At 39.6% G+C, this 18,875-nt stretch overlaps 1 protein-coding gene across 1 annotated transcript in view; it reads right to left on the minus strand.

Moving 5' to 3' along the window:
• ush2a (Usher syndrome 2A (autosomal recessive, mild)) overlaps positions 1 to 18,875 on the minus strand; it is a 197,430-nt gene that overhangs the window by 170,330 nt on the left and 8,225 nt on the right. The window contains exons 4-7 of the mRNA XM_047821321.1: positions 8,614 to 8,749; positions 3,613 to 3,676; positions 3,084 to 3,378; positions 1,047 to 1,231 (exon numbers count right to left, since the gene is read on the minus strand). Coding sequence (XP_047677277.1) covers positions 1,047 to 1,231; positions 3,084 to 3,378; positions 3,613 to 3,676; positions 8,614 to 8,749 — 680 coding nt within the window. The remainder of the gene's footprint in view (positions 1 to 1,046; positions 1,232 to 3,083; positions 3,379 to 3,612; positions 3,677 to 8,613; positions 8,750 to 18,875) is intronic.

An 18,875-nucleotide genomic window follows, 5' to 3' on the forward strand; every position in this document is an offset into this window, starting at 1 on the left:
GGCGTTCACTATGACAGTCAGAGAAACACCTATTAGTGCACTGAAGCTGTTCTAGTCTTGCAGATCCATTCATTTGTCACCTGTCTGTGTGTGTTAAAGAGAATGTCTACTATATAAAGACTAACGTGATGGGAAGGCATGTTCTCTCTCTCTCTCTCTCTCTCTCTCTCTCTCTCTCTCTCTCTCTCTCTCTCTCTCTTAGAATCATTAAACAAACATTAAAATAACAAACCCACTGAATGAATCTGAAATCTGTATGAAGAATAATTATATTGATCTATGAAATTTAAGTTGTGTGTGCAAGCCATCATGAATCGAAGTACCCCTGAAAAAAGAATCCATGGGGGAGTCGGACCTGGTCAAGCCCCTCCCACCTTGGCAAGATAAAGACAGAAGACCAGTGAATGGATTGTGTTTGAGGCTGGAGAAGTGTGTGGTCTTGTGCTGTGTGGGTTAGGAGTTAGGGATTAGGGGTTAGAAGTTCACTGAGAAGGCATCAGGCTCTTCACTAGGCAGGACACCATCTTCCCACCTGCATTATTCAGCACTACTCCTAACACAACTGCCCCCCTTATTTTTGTGCCTAATGCTTATAGACTTAACCAGGACAGGACTGGACTGGATCTCCTAACATCATCTGTCTGTCTGTCTGTCTGTCTGCTTCTTATCCTTCATATTCTCTCTTCTCTTCAGTGGACCTTTTTTCTCTTTTTGCTTTAGTGCCAACGCGCAGCAAATGTTTAACACTGCAGAATAAAAAACAAGTTAAGCACAGATTGCATATTTAGTACCTTTAGAGTGTTTTTCTTTACTTAATATTCTTACAATATCCTTGACAAGGCCTCTTTATAGATCGTGTTTTGTGCCAAAGACATTCTATGGTCTTCCAGCTTTGTGTTAACAGTGTGAGGCATTGGTGTGGCTGTCGGGTGTCTGCATACTTTTGGCCATAGAGCGAACCAGTGCTGGAATCCTGCCTGTGATGCAGCTTTGCTGGCAAACGTGCATTCTAAAGGAAGTGTTTGTTGGTAGGGTGAGAGCGTTACCTGGGGAACTGGAGGCAATTGACAGAGTCCGGGCTGACCAAAGGCCCGTTGTCCTCCATCCCGAACAAGCTGCAGTTCTTGGCATGGTACTGCCAGTCTCTCCATACGGAGGTGCTGCTGGTCTTCCGTTGAATACGCAGGGCTTCAGGCTGCAGACTCCGGAACTGCAGAATCACATAGAAAACCTGGGGAAAAAAAGAGCGTGCTAAATTCCAAGACAAGGAGGAATATGCATGAAATACTAAACGGCAATGGATTATCTATTATCAGCACCACCACAGTCCACGCTCGGCCGACTTCACAAGCGCCGCTGCTGTGAAGAGCAGCTTGAAGCCGATCGTTGCCCGCCTTAACCCCCCCTTTTCCATCGCCCTTCTGTCCTTCTCCCTGTCTCTTTCTCTCTCTATAGCTTTTTCTCAGAGTCTTTTTTGTGTGTGTGGAAGAACTGGTGCCAGCTTTGACTAAGTGGACACTTCAAAAAGCTGCGCCGGTGTGTTTTATCTGCTGTTGAGCGGCACTGCCATAGAGCTACTCGAAAATCCACTAGTGCTTTTCTGCTGGACCTCTTTTTCTTCACAGCTTAGCCACATGGATGACTAGGGAACTTGGACATACACACGCTCACTCACACACACACACACACTCACACATACACACACTTAGAACTTAGGATCTGGTTGTTTGTTTGAACAGCCGAAAGGGTCCCAAGCCTCTGGATTTGCAAAGCAAAAACCGTTCAGGGAGCCGAGACAAACACGCAAGCCTTGAAGTCTCTGGCTATAAGATTTGAGCAACTCTTCTAGGAGTGCTGCTCTCAGCTAGGGAAGGATAGGCTTTGTGGAAAAAAATACCCACCACTGTGGTCATATTCAACCCATATAAATTCATCTAACTATACATTTGTACTTTTCTGCAAGACACAAATAAAAAACATTTAGCAATAAACAAGAAAAAAATGTTGTTTGTTCACTTTAAAAGAAAGCAGGATCAGTCACTAGACACTTCAGGGATCAGGGCTTTGCTTAATAATGCAGTCTCCCAGTTCTGGGAGTTAAACTTGCAACTTGCTTTTAATTGGAACTGAAAAAAAAAAGAGAAAAAAACAGATAAACTATGCAATCAGTTGAATTGTTCATCTCAAAATCTCTCTCTATATCTCTATATATCTGAAGAGTCATTCTGTATTTATTTTATTTCTACAAATCATAGATCAAGCTGTTTATTTATGATTTATAAATATGATTTATGTATCAGGATATAAATATAACATTTACATTCATTCATAAAGCAGATGCATTTATTTATTATTGGGGGGGTGGTAGCTCAGTGGTTAAGGTGTTGGGCTACTGATCAGAAGGTCACAGGTTCGAACCCCAGGTCCACCAAGCTGCCACTGCTGGGCCCCTGAGCAAGGCCCTTAACCCTCAGTTGCTCAGTTGTAAGTCACTCTGGATAAGGGTGTCTGCTAAATGCCGTAAATGTAAATACGAATTCTGCTGTCTGCATTGAGTTTAGAAGTTTATTCTGCCTCTGAGAGACATTCAGTGTGAAAGATATGTAAACGTATAACAGCATTAAAGCTCATGAGAAACAACAGTAATTCTATTGTATATACTGTATTTAGTGTACAGGTTTCCAGAAAGAAGCAATGGGGCAAAGGGGCAAAAAATAGACAAAAAGCGTCTGTAAATAAACAATGTGAAGCTAAAATGAAATGGCTTTGGTTCCTTTCTAACCTCGCCTCGACTGTGTGGTTAAAGATTGTGCTGCTACATTAAAGTCTGCTTTTCTCACAATGTAATCCGGTTGTTGGATCACTTGAGTGCCACAGCGTGTGTCATGTTCAAAGTGATATGATGTCATTATCCTGTGCTTCATATCATCGAAACAGAGATGAGCGCTCACATGCTGTGTAAGACAGCAGATTTTTTTTATATATTTATTAACATACTTCATAACAGTGATATGAAGCACCCTGTTGGCCATCGCATGCATCTGTATGTACTGTTGTCTCACTGTAAAGTGCTCATGTGTTACCTGGTACAGTCCACTCTCCAGGTCTATGGTGATGGAAACCCCTCGGTTCAGTTTCTCCAGGTTTGGGAAAACGGAAGACACCCAGCCGGTGCTGATGTCGTTATCATTGATGTAGTTCAGTGGATGGGAGTGCGGGTCGAGGCGGAGCACGCGGTTGCTGGTGGTGTCATGGGCGCCGTTAGGAATGCAGTACCTTTCCGCTACGGGGTGAACTCTGGGGTGACTGGAGGGGCAGAGGCATGATGGCTGAATGTGGAGGGGAGGCTTTCTCGCAGAGTAAACTTCCTCGATCTCCCTAGCTCATACACACACGGAAAAAAATTAAACAAGCAGGTTGGAATGTTACCAGTTTTTTTTTTTTTTAGGTTTCATCGTTTTTCACATGGGCTGAGGTATTATGGCAGAGTACAGAAAATGAAATAAAACAGACAAATATACCCAGAAACCCTTCTGAACAAGCTGAATCAATGTGGCTGATCTATTATACTGAGATCTTTCCAGATTGATGCTTAGATGTCAATCCACTGACCTGTTAGTCAAAGTCTGGGGATAAAATCTGAAATCCTGCATTCTCCCGATGAATTGATTGGACCCTGGGAAAGGAAAAAAAAAGGTGTGAAAGTCTGCTATTGAGAAGAGTGTGCTGGATCCATAGCAGGAGAGGATTACCTTATCTCGGCCATTGTTTGGGGTAAAAGACACACTTGCAGCATGGTGGATATATTGCACTTATTTGCAGCTCTGGGTCAGTGTGTAATCTTGCTGACTCAGTGGTGTGGTATAGTTAGGATGCAAAAAGAACAACAAACAAAATGCAAACCTATGCTTTTATATTAGATATAAAGCATTGAAGCTTACTGAAAAGGTCAGGTAGAGTAACACATTTATTATATATTACCAATAAAACAAGTGTGAACATTAAGTGAGCGGTGTTTTGTTATGGTTTGGATTTAATCACAATTAAAGCTTAAATTCAAAGAATTTCAAAGCTATTAAAATGAATTTTTATGTGCTTTTCCATTTGGTTTTCTCGTCATGTTTCCCCCGACACCTGCCAAGAGGATTTCGCAGACCTGGGCTTATGTGTGGAAACAGGATCAGTTTTTTCTTTTTTTTTCTTAAATCTCCTTAAAATTCCAAAAGGGCCAAATGGGACTGTTAATACTAGCACTGTGATTTCATAATCATCATCTTTGTGGTCTGAAATATCTAAAAAATGAAAAATAAAAGTGATAATTAAAAAAAATTGTTTTTAATATTTAGAAAATGACCCAGCTCCAATGTTCTTGATTCAGTCATAAACTTCAGTTAATCCAAAAAAAATATATATATATATATATGTGTATGGTTTCTGGTTTATACTGGTTTCAAATTTAAATGCCACGTGCACTTTTTAAGCCGTTTATGATCACTGAAATAACGATATCTTTATTTTCTGCTCCATTGGACACAAGCACATCTAACACAGCATTACAGAAAAGAATTTTCCCCCACTTCATTTAAACATTTTTTTGGCTATAGGCTGCTGAACGCTTTCTTTTTTATTAATTCAATACTGCAGCAATCGCATAAATTAGGGTGTGTTTGATGTAAATGATATGTATATGTGGGCACAATAGGGCGTGATCTATGCATATGACATGTAAATAAGGCACTGGGTTGTGGGCGTGAACTCGTTTCCTTGCCGCAGAAACTGATTCAGTGTTTCCACTTAAATCACAGCTCCATTGGATGCCGTGTGACTACAGATTCATTCACACACTCATTTCTGTGGAGCTGCTGGGACAATAAACACAAAATTCTTGTATTTTTTTCTGTTGTATTTTCCAGATTAAATTAATGTCATCATTACTCATTTTCCTGATTTTTTTTTCTAGACAAAATGCTTGTTTTTGCAGCTATTTTCTTTTTAATTATTAGAATTGGTCAAATCAAAACAAAACAAGCATATAAGGGTTCATTTAAGCTCCTACAAGTGAAGAGACATTTGTAATGACTTTCTAGTTGTTCTCATGTTAGCTGCTCATAAACGGAAGAGGGCTTTGGCTGACTGTGGTCTGTGGTCATAAACGATATACATTGTGGCTGTAAGCACAGGTCACAAGATGCATCTTGGACCAAATATGCACAAATTTGCTTCATTATGAAAAATTGCAAGCTCCTCTGAACACTGAGAAATCTGCTTGATTTTGTATTCATTAGTGCCAACACAAATTTGCAAAATCCTGGATGAACTGACTAAAAATGAACCTGTAGATAAAACTAAAATCATATGTTCAAAATCACACAATTTGCCACTACAAGGATTTATTTATAAATATTATAAATTTTTTTACTCCTTTATTTATTTCACTCTTTCCACTGAAAAGCAAAACACTCTTAGACCAACATTGTTCTGAACACTGGAGCAGAAATGTGAAAAAAGAAAAGTATCAAATCTATTTTAGACATTTATCTGTCACTTGGTACAATTTCAAATCAATTCCAACATGTAATCAGTGCATCTTCTGGTTACAATAATAATAATAATAATAATAATAATAATAATAATAATAAATACATTTATGGGGCAGTTCTGGCTCAAGTGGTTAACCCTTCCAGCTCCAGGGGCATTGTATCCTAACTGCCCCTGTGCTCCAGCCCTAAACTCCTCAGCGGTGTGAATACTTCACTTGCAGAGAAAACGTTCTGGATTGACTGAACAGCCAATTATGAGCCACTTTAGATTGGATAACTTTATATATTTTTGTACATCAAAGCAATATTTTGGAGTATAGTCTCTCGGTTTTATCCATCTAAACAATATTTACCAGTTGGGATATGCGATGAAAAGAATTCCACTGTGCTGTAATGTACATGTCCTGATAATAAAAGCTTCTATGGCCCAATTTTATTTGTTTATTCATTTCCTAAATCCTACAAACATTCAAGCATTTTCCTGTCACATTATGTAAACCATCACGCGCGATCTCCCAGTCATGCTGAGCCCTGTGAGCCGAGCCGCGCAGCACAGCACTGCAGCTCTAATGTCCACCTTGTTCTGTGTTTGTTTTCTTCATATCATGTCCCTGCATCGTCACTGGATATTGCTCACAATCACCTGTTTTGAGTTTTCTCTTTGATTAGTTTATCTACTTAAACTCTCACGTGACTTGATTTCAAGCCTTTGTTGTTTGTTTTGCTTCCTTAGACTTGAAATCCCATTTTGTGTTTTCCTGTGTTTTTGCCGTTGCCTGTAATAGCCTGCTTGTTGAGCTTGTTTCCTCTTAGTGATTTCTGTGTTGTCTGCGAGTCTTCAAGATGATAATGTTACTAAATATAATTCTCCACCTGCACTTCCATCTTTCTTCCCTAATCCCTTTCATGACACTAATGACAATCTCGGAATCTCTGAAAGGTTTGGTGGAGGAGGCAATTAAAAAAAGAAAAGTTTGTCAACTTTATCAGGCACAGAAATATACATTTTAAAATTGTGTTCATTTTAACCAGCTAAATCCATACCAGCTTTTTAAACACTTTAAAGATCATGAACAACTGATGCTTTAGAAGTGTGTTAGACGAGAGCTGCTTTGTTTTTCTGTCTTAACAATTCCGTCAGCAGACAAATGAAAGTAAATCAGGAGTGTGTTTGTGAAGGCTGTTTAAATAACCTTACGGGTCCTTTAATCGAGATCTTTTTTCGGAAAGCGTGATGTAAAACACTACCTAGTATACTCTTATACTCTTATCAAAACACTTTCTAAGTACTGCTGTTAAAAAGGCAAGATTTCTTAAAACGCAAGGCAAGATTTCTAAGCATGTAAGAGCTGCTGTAAGATTCCTGGGCCACAATATTGAGTATGATTGTGAGTTTTCTTTAATTAAAGTTAAAGCACCATTGTACAGTAACACCGTCTCACTGTGTTTGACGCAAACATCCGGGTTCGGAGCAAAGACGTCCCAATGTGGAGGTGATATTCAATATTTTTAGAAAATACGCCACGGGCTATTAAAGAAACGAATATTATCATGCTACATTTTCAGAAAGAGGTGGAGACACACCGTCCCCAGTGTCCCCTGTGCAAACTAGACTTGCAGAGAAGACGCTCTGGATTGACTGAACAGCCAAATATTAGGATTTGTGACTAGAGCCACTTCAGATTTTTATGCTAAGAAAGGAATCTTCAGAGTGGATAACTTTATATATTCTTGAAAATCAAAGCAATATTTCGGCATACAATTACTCAGTTTTACCCATATAACTAATATTTACCAACAGCCAAATGATTTCCAAGTTTTAAGATCTAAAATATTAAAATAAAGTGCAATAATGTAAAGCTAGAATGAGCTCCTATCTGGCTTAAATGGCCAACAGCGCACTAAAAGTTTGCCTAATCAGTTCAAATGTAAAAAATGGATTTAAGGAAATTTGTCATTGTAATAAGAACATGTTGGAGGCAGAGGAGGAGGATGTGGAGGAAGAAGATATGGACCTTGTAGTGCAGGAGAGTCCCGGAAGGAAATGAAGGTAACGGAGTTGACATCCATTTAGGGTGTGCCGTTCACAGATCCGTATTCAAATGCAGTTTTACTGTGGGCATTGCAGAAATCCCATCTCATCTCATTTAGGAACAGATTATGTGTGGCCATATGGTCACCCTTGGCCTATATAAATCCCCAGATTTGATTAGTTGCTGGCTTACGGATCTTTCGGAAATGAAAAACTGCGGCACCTTTGCAGATTAACGCGCCCTTTTTTTTCCCCTCTTCCAATTCGACTAAGAAGAAAGCGCTGTATGGGTAAATTAATTTCAAAATAAGGGCAGCATTCATTTAATATAGTTTTATATAAAACGCAGTAGTGGCTAGTTGTACCCTCTCCTGAATGATAGAAATATCAAAGGTATAATACAAAAAAACCTGAGAATGCTTCCAGCAAAAAATAAAAATAATAATAAAATTAAATCAAATAAAAAAGTCACTAGCATACTTAGTAGAAATGAGTGAGTGTCAGCATCATGCGAGTGTGTATGAGGTGCGTATACAGTGTTATTACTGAAAACTTTTGTTTAGTCAAACTGTGCGTTATGTTCATTTATTGCCTCATGACGACAACCTCAGTTAAGCTATCTAAAGCTCCTTAGCAATTTTGCGTCATGGATATCATCACATCATGCTGACCCAATTTGGTAGGAATCTGCTGAGAGGGAATTTCAAAACTTACAAAATATTACACAAAGAATAAATTATAATGAACAGGAAAAAAAAGCCTTTTGTATTTTTGATGCTTGGTTCCTAACTATTAAACACCAAAGCAATGTGTTGTATTCTATTTGATAAAATAAATAAACAAATAAATAAATAATAAAAACTGTAAATTTAGCATTATTGAGTACTTGGGCCAGGTTCAGATCTAAACTTTAAGCAACTAAAATTTTGTCAAAGATAAAACTAAAACAGAACAAAAGTAAAAAAGTATTTGTTCTATTACTAATGTATGCAAGTGCAGTGTTCAGTATCCTATTAAAAATACAAAAAAGGAAGGAGTTACCTTTGGAGTTCTGGCCAATCCAAGCCCCAGTGTCTGAGGTGACATCCGCGACTGGGCCTAGCAGGGGTTTCGTGTCGAAGGCCGTGCCATCTTCCTCTTGACCATTCAGAAACAAGCTCACACTTATTTTGTGTACCTAAAGGGCCAACAAGAATGTGTGTTAGAAAAAACCTCACAAGTCCAGAGCTACATTTAATACTGACAACAAAATGTCATTTTTTTCCTCCTGCTCATTTCCTGCACTAAACCTGCCAGCAGCATTTTACACTTGTGTGAGCTCTGTTGCTAAAAACGCTGCAAACGCTGGATATTGGGTTACATGAGTTCACACGAAACCTTTAAAAATGGAAAAAAGTTTTTTTTGCCTTTGCCTGGTGACTGTGTGCCGCTCTTCTAAGATAAAGAGGCTTCCTATCACATTCACATTTGTATGTTCACAGCTTCCTTCCTTCCTTCCTTCCAAAAAAAGTTAAAAAGGTGGATGGAAGTGAAGCAAAATTCCTGGAGGATGAAGGAAGCACGAGACAACTAGAGCTGCCTCGAGGATCCTTAAGCTGTGCTCTTTCATGATGGCTGATTGAAGACTGGCGAGAGGCCGTTCTCAAAATCTCAAACCGGCCCGATGACTTGCTTCTTGAGATCTGAAGCCCACGTCAGTGTGATGTAAATGAAGTCTGAAGTGCTTCCATCTATTTAGCAGCGACGAAGGCTTTTGAGACGTGGGTCTGGAGCTGAGACAGTTTTGCTGTTTTGGGTTTTAGATTGTATTCCTTTAGTGTGTTGTCTTTACAGTAAACACTGATTTACTCTTTAACTCCTAAATGGTGCTATTTGTCTTCTCAATCGCTTCTCTGACTTAAACTAGCAGAAAGAAATGCACAAATAACCTAATTTTCCCTAAAATTCTGATATCGGTGCGTTTAGAATCAGCTGATCTGAAACAATCTTCCTGTTATCAACTGAGCAGCTTCTCGCTACAACATACTACTGCCATGCTCCGGTAACATCAGAGGTCGCTTTCCCTAACATGTGAGCTGTCTTCTGTTAGTCAGCTAGAATCTGGGGGGGGAGAAAAACTATGTAAAGTATGACAATAAACCTTGCTTTTAAACAAAGATGTTAGTCCAAGAATATATGAGTTGTAGAGACACATTTCTAGCTTCTGGTTTATTTGAATTTTAAACATCATGATTGTTTCTTTTGTGTGGATGTGCCCTTGTTTCAAACGATTCCACTTCAAGAAAGGAAAAAAAACAACCAAAAAGCCTGTGAGGCGATCACTTCAGCGCTGCAGGAGATTATTAACCGGCTATTCTCTGGAGCTTTTAGTAACTTCATAATCAGCAGGTGCTGACATCTTAAAAGCTGCTCTCAGCTTTCACACTGAACCAGGCGTATTTGGTCTGCGCAGTGAATTACCTGAATTCTCTACAAATTTATATGATCGCTTTTATGAGAACGAGCTCCGTGGAATAGAGTATCCGACTGGCTTGGGAGCGAGAAGGCCTGCTGAAACCTGCCGCACAAACACAAAAGCTCTGTGGTCTGTAAGATCGGGAAAAACAACTCAGCAATACAGGGGTAACAACTAAGGACCGTGAGGAAAATGTCGTGCACACTGGCAGGAGGAACTGAGCCGAAACCTCGGAAGCACTAAATAAAGGGATTAGTAAGCTTGACTCTTAAGTGAACTTTTTCCCCACTAGACTACATTAGTGTCAACATTTAGGGTTTAATATTTCTGAGCCGGTCTGGTTTCTCGAGGTTAAAGAACAGGTGACGTGTCGATGCAGCAGACGTGCAGCATCATTCCCTTTCTCACTGGAACTCTGTGTGGAAACTCTACCTGCTGACATTAAAAGAGAAAGTCCATCTTTCCTTTAAAAAGCGTGTTGCTACATTTGGGAAAGTAAAACATTTTGAACAATAAACACAAAATGCTGTACTTCTGTGTCCATTTTATTCACAAAGTCCACTTCACCTGTCAGCACTTTTAATGTTATGGCTGATCTGTGTTATGTGTATATTTTATGCTTAATTAATATCCTGTGTTAATATTTGTGCTTGCAGTACTGGATTTTCAGTATAACTTTTGTGTGTCGTCTCCAGCCTTCTTCCAGGTAATGTCGAACATAGTGGGAGTCGAATCCCTGAAGAATCGAGTGTGACGGTTTGGAGTCGATGAGAAAAAGTCAGAATGATTCACCTCATGGAAACACACAATGTTTTTCTGCTTAACTGATTTATTGGCTGATTTATTAATATTGCACAAATGGAGCGAGAGCACACACACACACACACACACAGACACACACACAAACACACCATATAATGCTTTTAATGATGGACGTTGTCACAAAACAGCTTTAAAGGGATAAAAAATGTTTAAGAATTTATCCCCATGTTCTTCTTTTCTTTGATTAAAAACGGTAGAAATAAATATTGTCAAAAAATATTTCTATGTATCTATATAGAAATAAACTATTTGAAATAAACCATCAAATCAATTAACAAAAAAGCCGAGAGATGAATTGATTATCCACATGATGGTGTGTGTGTTTTGTGCTCCTGTAGTTATAGGGACAATCCAGGGCACAGTGTTTTATTACAGAATCTGAGGGAGGAAAAAGGAAAAACCTCCAATGTCTTTTTTTATACAGGTATATCTAACTTCAAATGCCACAGCTTTATATCAAAAATGATGCTTTGCCCTTTTGACCTGGCCCATAAACCAGGGCAGGAACACAAGGCTAACGTGGAGCTGAGGCACCTTCAGCAGCCTGAGTGACAAAGCGCTCCATGATAAAGCCCTTTCCATTTCAGCGCTGGACGAGCTGTCAGGGCCCCGAGAAATATTCCACTCCGGATGAGGGTATCAGCGCAGGCAATCCCCAGCTTTTTCAAAGCATGTTGCTGATACCTGCCGAAGCCTAACCCTTCTATCTGCACGCGCACACACACACACACACACACACACGGATGTTTTATTTACAGCTTAGCCCTGAGCCTCAGCGAGACAGACTCTTATCATTTAAATGAAGCAAAACTGTTTCCTTACTTGTAATTTGTTACATTATCCCATGTATCGGAGCGAGCCGAGTATGACTCGGCCAATCGTTTGAAATATAACCGTCTGGAAGAGAGTGCTACTGGAGTTTCAGCGTCGATGCGTCCGGGTCGGCTGGAGCCGGACGCCTCTCCTCGACGTCGGCCATTACACAGCGGAGGAGGCAGCTGACGAACAGCCAATTTTCCCTTTATCACATTAGTGCAGCCATGAGAGAGACGCATTTGTTCTACTCAAGCAGGCTAAAGCTACAATTACCAATCTCATATATACATGTTTTATATCAGCCCTGCCTTCTCCCACAATGAGGGTGGCGGCGATAAATTAACACTAGCATGACAGTTTATTTAAGAAAAGAAAATTGTCTCGGTGGCGTGGGAGAAGGCGGAAATATATAAGGCGACGTGTCAGTGCTTTTAATAAAGGTAATAACTCTTGGAAGGCTATGCTTTAAGCAGAAAGCATATCAGAGATCTATTTCTTTTTCCTCTCTTCTTCGCCGTGACCGAAAGGAACACGAATCATTTTTGCTAACCAGATTGCAACTCTGGGCTTTTCGCCTTGCTTTTCCACGCACCGGTGTGTCCGTGACAAATGTCTACTCTTAGTAAAATAAGTGCTTTTCCCCCCCATAATACTAAAGGTTCCTAGAAAAGGCCTCTGACTCTGTCACATTGATTAGAAACCTCTCTGGTGTTTGTGAGTAAGATGACTGTTGTTGCACATTTTTTGTGTTGTTGGTATTTTTTTTTTGATAAATATGCCAAGATTGTCCTGATTAGTCTTAGGACCCAGATCAACAGCTTTATTCGTCAGCTTTTAAACCAATTAAAAAAAGAAATAAAAATACATCTGGGTGGTGTGTTACTGTCACAACAAGAAAGGCCAAGACAGATGTGAATGCAGCTCAGGGTAGACAGTATAGGTTTATCACAATACCAGAAACATCCAAAACCCTTGGATGTGTCAGGAGATCAGCAAACAAGACAACAAAGCAAAAGCAAATGATTAAAACCAAGAATTAAAGAAAACAGAACTGTGATACATGAACAAATGTCTGTGTGAACAACACACAGCAACCATGAAGTGTATGATTTTTAGATGGGATTAATCTGAAATGTAGCAATAACCGAAGTATAAACCGTTTCTCAAACAACGGAGATCGATGTCAAACACACAGAATGCAACATTTTAGCTCAAATTGTTGAATTTCTTGGAGAGAAAAAAAAAAGCTAATTTATTAGACATTTGTAAGATGTCTTGTCCACTGATGTGTCGTCAGCTACCCTGAAAATCTGTCCTCTCATCTCACCCCTCTTCTGCTACATAAGCAAAGCTATGAGGGTTGTGTGCATGACGTGTCTGACATTTCACACTCCGCTTTTTCGGTTGAATAAATAAACCGTCAGGTTGCTTGAACTGGACGTCTTGTTTTTGGGGTTTTCGGCGTAGGACAGAAAAGAAGAAAAGGATGTGATTTGGGCCGTGGCTTTAGTGAGATCTGCTGATTGCTTAAATGTAGAAGCTCTGTTTATATAGAATGAGTGTAAATGAAATGGGTGAGTGTGAACGTGTGGGTGGGGTGGAGTGTCGTGTGTAATGCTAGAAAGATCGTATTCACGAGATGAATGCACAAGAATGACAAATCCCACTTAAGCGTCGTAATTACGAGTGGGTAGACGTCAGTCTTAAAACATGATGGAAGCAACAGATGCAGCATCAGTCTCAAAAGCTGATTTTGCTGATTATTATATATTACAAACTGTTTAACATTTAAGAGGGAATAAAACAACCTAATTCTCAGCAGAAAGTACAACATTTACTGCATTAAGCAGCAGACACCCTGATCCAGAGTGACTTAGATTTTTTTTTCAATTTATACAACTAAGCAATCGAGGGTCTTGCTCAGGGGCCCTTTCAGTGGCAACTTGGTGGACCTGGGATTTGAACTTATGACCATCTGATCAGTAGTCCAACACCTTTACCACTGAGCTACCACTTCATAATATGTACTAATAAAGTTTACAGTGGCTTCTAAAAATGTATTCTAAACCAACAAACAAACAGAAAACCACCCCAGTGTTCATTGTTTGTTCATTTCCTGGAAGAGATAAAAAACCTTATTTACTGTATATACAAACTTTTTTGTAGCTTGTTAAGAGAGGGCACACCTCTGACTTCTAACTTGTAGATAGAAACTTCCCTACAGTGGCATCCATGCTTGTAGGCCACGGTGTATTCTGGGAAAGAGTTTGAGGATGGAGTTGACCTGAAGGTTACACTGAGCATGAAAGCTGTGTGAAAGGTGAATAAATGAAGTGCTGCGTGTTCACCGTCACACACAAGCCTAGTAAGGATAACAGAACAGGTTAAAACAGAATTATTCAAATCTCCAGACACAGACAAAGCCAAACTCCTACTAGTCCTATGTACTTCTCTGGAGCTAATGGATTTGAATAATCCAGCAGTACATTCTTATGCTTAATTTGCATGTGCGCTTCATACTGTCCTGGGGTAAGTCTGAAACAAGGTCCAACCTGAAACACCATCTATATGAAAGGGTAAAAGTAAAAGAGCTTTTTTTAAACACTAAGCTAGTTTATGTTAGTGAGTGAGTGTAAATGTTTTCCAGCATCATCCCACTTTTATTTATTTAGTCAGAAATGTGCAGCAGTCTAAAGGGTGGAAAAAGGACAAAGACAGATGGCTCATGTCTATGTTTCAAGAAATTTTCAGTAAATGCCTCTGAGTGTAAGCCTCCTCAGATCCCTAGTGAACAATGCCAGAGGTGACAGGGACAATGAAACGCTTACTGAAAAGACTTGAAAAAGAAACCTCAAGAGGACCAAGATTTAGAAAAGAACCAGGAATGATCACAGGACAGTCTTAATGATCACGGCAGCAGTTTTCCGACAGCACTGAGATTGCTGCTGAGTCTTGGGCATAAACTATTGTTGAAGTGCAAATCTTTCAAATCTTCATCTGAGACTATAAACACTAGTAACATGTGAATCACAGTGGTTTAAAAAAAACTGAATGACAAAAATCATTTCTTTTTAAAGGAAAACAGCATAATAACATCATTTAAAAGTAAGAATGCTCTAATTTCAGATTAGACCTCTGAGATTTGCTTTATATTTACACAGTTTTGCACCAATTTGCGGCCAGTAAAGGCAGGAATATTTGTTGCGGCAACAGGATACACTGGTCAGGAATTAACTGTTGTTTTGATTTTCTGCATTTGATTTGATATTTTTTTCATGTGACCTTTCTGTACACTATACTAAACGCAGACACCGGGGCCAGAGAGTCACACTCAGCCCATCCGTCTACTGACAGCTATCAGATTGAGGGCGGTGCCTGATGCTGACTGCTAAGTTCATTCTGTCTACACACACACACACACATGAAGCATGCATGTTTATATGAGACTGTTTCTCATCACTTTGACCTGACTGTGCATCTTTCACCAATAATAAGTGCATGATAGTCGGTGAATGTTGGAGTTAAACATGGAGTTAAACAAAGGCTGCTTTAAGTGCCAAAACATCTGCAGAGCCCTGCTGCTCTGACGGCTATGTGCCTGTCCATCACGGCTGGCAAGATGTAACGTGTCTGGAGGTTCTTCATAGTGCATCAGCCTGTGGCCAGTTACCAAAAAGCTTTGCAGTAAGTCGGCATGGCTCGGTACTCAATACTGACCAGTCTGATTTGTGTCTGGGAACTGGAGATTTTCAAAGACTTGCTAAAAAAAGAAAGAAAATCTGTCACTGGTAAAACACTGATGGCGATACGCAGTTATATATCTCATCAAAACCAGATGAAATATCTAAATTGTCTGAATCAACTGAGTCCGTTAAAGAGATTGGATGGCCTGTAATTTTCTATTGTTAAATACTGGTAAGACAGAAATACTACTTAGTGGCCAAAAACCAGTACACAGAAGCTCTCACAATTCAACTTCCATTTAGAGGGATGTACTGTAACTACTACTGTATCTCGACAGTGAAAGACCTGGGTGTTATATTAGACAGCAACTTGTCTTTCGAAAATCATATCGCCCATATTACAAAAACAGCCTTCTTCCACCTTAGAAATATTGCCAAGCTGAGAAACATCCCGTCAGTATCTGATGCTGAGAAGCTAGTTCATGCATTCATGACCTCCAGACTGGACTATTGTAATGCATTACTAGGTGGTTGTTATGCAGCTTCAAAAAATAGGCTACAGTCCTGCATCTTCAATAAGTAGACCAAAATGCAGCTGCCAGAGTTCATACCAGAAAATAGATAAGAAAATATGATCAATTAACCCCAATTTTATCATCTCTACACTGGCTACTTGTTTAGAAGTAATTACAAACTGCTGCTACTTACTTACAATGCTCTAAGTGGTTTAGTTCCCATGTATCTAACTAGTCTTTTAACATGTTACAATCCTTCAGGGTTTCTGAGATCACAAAACTCAGGACTTCTGATAGTTCCCAGAATATCAAAATCTACTAAAGGCGTAGAGCAGAGGTATTCAACTAAAATTTAAAGAGGTCCAGTAAGAGAAAATTTCTTGAAACAAAGGTCCGGAAGATCATAATGTCTAACTAGTTAGTGTGATATATTTAAGTAGCCTAGTAGTTGTATCAACATCTGCAAGCAATCAATACCTGACTGTCAAATCAAATAAATTCAGTACAATTCAAAAACCTTTGGACAATATTTATTGTCACGTAACATAGAACTGAACATATGTATGATTGTAGGTGGAGGTGCTCATTAGTGAGCCTGGAACCATATTTAGTTTTGATTATGTAATTGGAGAGAAAGCTGCCTCGCAGTTGTATGTAGAGCCAAACATGGGCAGGATGTATAGGGAATCTTTCCTCAGACCTGGGAAAGCTGTCTCAGGGACGCTGTTTTCAGATTTGAGTGGTGTTTGTTAAAAACCTTTATGTTTTGTCTCATAATGGCGTTTCACATTGCCACTTTTAATAAGTGCCCCGGTTTCTGAACATATGAGACACACTCGTTTAGTGTGAAGTGGGAAGTGTGAACGGAAATGAGTCTGTCCATTCTGGAGTAAATGTTTTCGCTGTCCACTTTTCTTTTTTTGGAGAGCGTCATTTGTTCTTTATTCTTTTTTTCTCCATCTCACTCATCTGTTTCTCTCCCTTTGTTTTCTACATGTATCGCTATCTTTCTTTCATGTGTAACTTTACTCTAATTCTCTCTCATCTGTCTTACGCTGTTGAGTCACAGTGTTTAGGAATGCAGAATTTGATTGGCTAAGTGGTATCACGTGGGATGACTTAACTCGCATGCATTTGGTCTGTGCGTTGCCACTACCACTATTGTAAAGACTGCAAAAGCTGCGCTGGTTAAAATAGAAGCTCCCTGTCAAGTTTTAAAATCATAACCTTTTGTTTTGGCTCTAGGTCAGGGTCCATATTGGACAGCTTCTGGGTCCGGACCCGGACCGCGGTCCGCCTGTTAGTGACCTATGGCGTAGAGCGTTTTCGTATTCTTTCTGATAGTGTTCGGTGCTCAGACACACTTTCCCAGTTTAAATGTAGGTTAAAAACTCATCGCTTTAGTCAGGTGTACACATAATACATCCCATAATATTGTGCAATATTATATCAGACTTGCTAATATTATGAACAGCAGACATGCTAATCCCTCTCCAATGCTTTTCTCTTCCTACCCATCCCGAGGCATCCAGAAATTGTACTAGCTCCGATTGTCTTCCGTGCGACGAAGACAGATGAGGCCGACTCTGTGAGGATCCTGAGGCATCTAGAGATCTACCAGCTCCAGTTGGAGTCTGCGATACTAAAGAGGATATGCCAACTCCATGTGGTCAATACAATACAATACAACAATACAACATTAGTCAGACTGTATATTTAGAATCACACCATTCAGTGTCACCCATATGAGGATGAGTTCCCCTTTGAGTCTGCTTCCTCTCAAGGTTTCTTCCTTCCATTCTAGGGAGTTTTTCATCACCACTGCTGACTAAGTCACCTCAGACTTGCTCATTGGGGACAAATACTGTACAAGCACATTTAAATATATCTAATATTAATCTTAAAATGTGCATTCTATTAATATTTCTATTATTCTTTATAATAACCTTTTGTTCCATGTTTATGTTCTGTAAAGCTGCTTTGATACAATGTCAGTTTAAAAAGCGCTATACAAATAAACTTGAATTGAATTGAACATTACATGGTCTGGTATACAGAAATAATGTCCCTCATAGACCAAGCAAAAAACAAGTTACCATAATCCATAATTTTTCAAAAGCCCCGTTAGTGTTTTCACCGTATTCCTTCTCCATAGTCATTTCGCTGCCTAAATGGACTCTTTCCATTTCTCCTGTTAAAGTCAGATTTTGGAACTCATGGCAGCACACACTAATTTGCTGTCAACATTTTGGGGTGATTTATAAAGTGTCTATGGCCTTTCAGCTCCGGGCACCTGCGGAGAGAGAGCCAGGGTAAGGTGGAAGCTTTTTTTTTTTGGTTCACCTTGCTTCACCTTCACGGATGCTGCCAATCAGTCTCCATCACTCGGGGTGAAACGAACCACTCGGAGAGGTCGGCTGACCCGCGGCCAGAGATCCGAGAGAGCAGCCTGATGCTGGCGCTCGTGTCTCTGGTGCCAGACCTGCAGCCTCCTACTTCACCAAAGTTTACTCACAGAACATAATCTTACACTAGGAGTCATTTATGACATGGACAGGATTGTGCATTAAGTGGGTTTTTAGGTTACTTCTGCAACTGCTGTTATAGTAATATACTAAATAATTCACACAAGGCCACCACAACAACATAATCTTTACGTCATCTAGACAACGACTACAACAGCTAGCAGTTAGTTACACTCTGCATTTCAGAATTAATTCAATATTAATAAATGTCAATTCTTTCTCCATAGCATGAACTAAGCACTTCCAGGCTTTTTTTTTACCCGGTGTGCTCTTTACCTCACCCCATTGACAGTATACTGAAATTTGAATTTGTACTCTGCATTTCTCGGTCACTTGCACACAGCACACTGCTTAGTGGAGGGCCATTGAGGCCAAACCCCCTGCATGTACTTGCATTCTTCCATAACATGCACAGTAACACTTTATTTTAGGGTCATTTAACTAGTTGCTAATTAGCATGAATATTAATAGAATATTGGCATATTAT

The sequence above is a fragment of the Tachysurus fulvidraco genome, chromosome 12 (genome assembly GCF_022655615.1).
Source record: "Tachysurus fulvidraco isolate hzauxx_2018 chromosome 12, HZAU_PFXX_2.0, whole genome shotgun sequence".
In the NCBI taxonomy this organism is placed as follows: domain Eukaryota; kingdom Metazoa; phylum Chordata; class Actinopteri; order Siluriformes; family Bagridae; genus Tachysurus; species Tachysurus fulvidraco.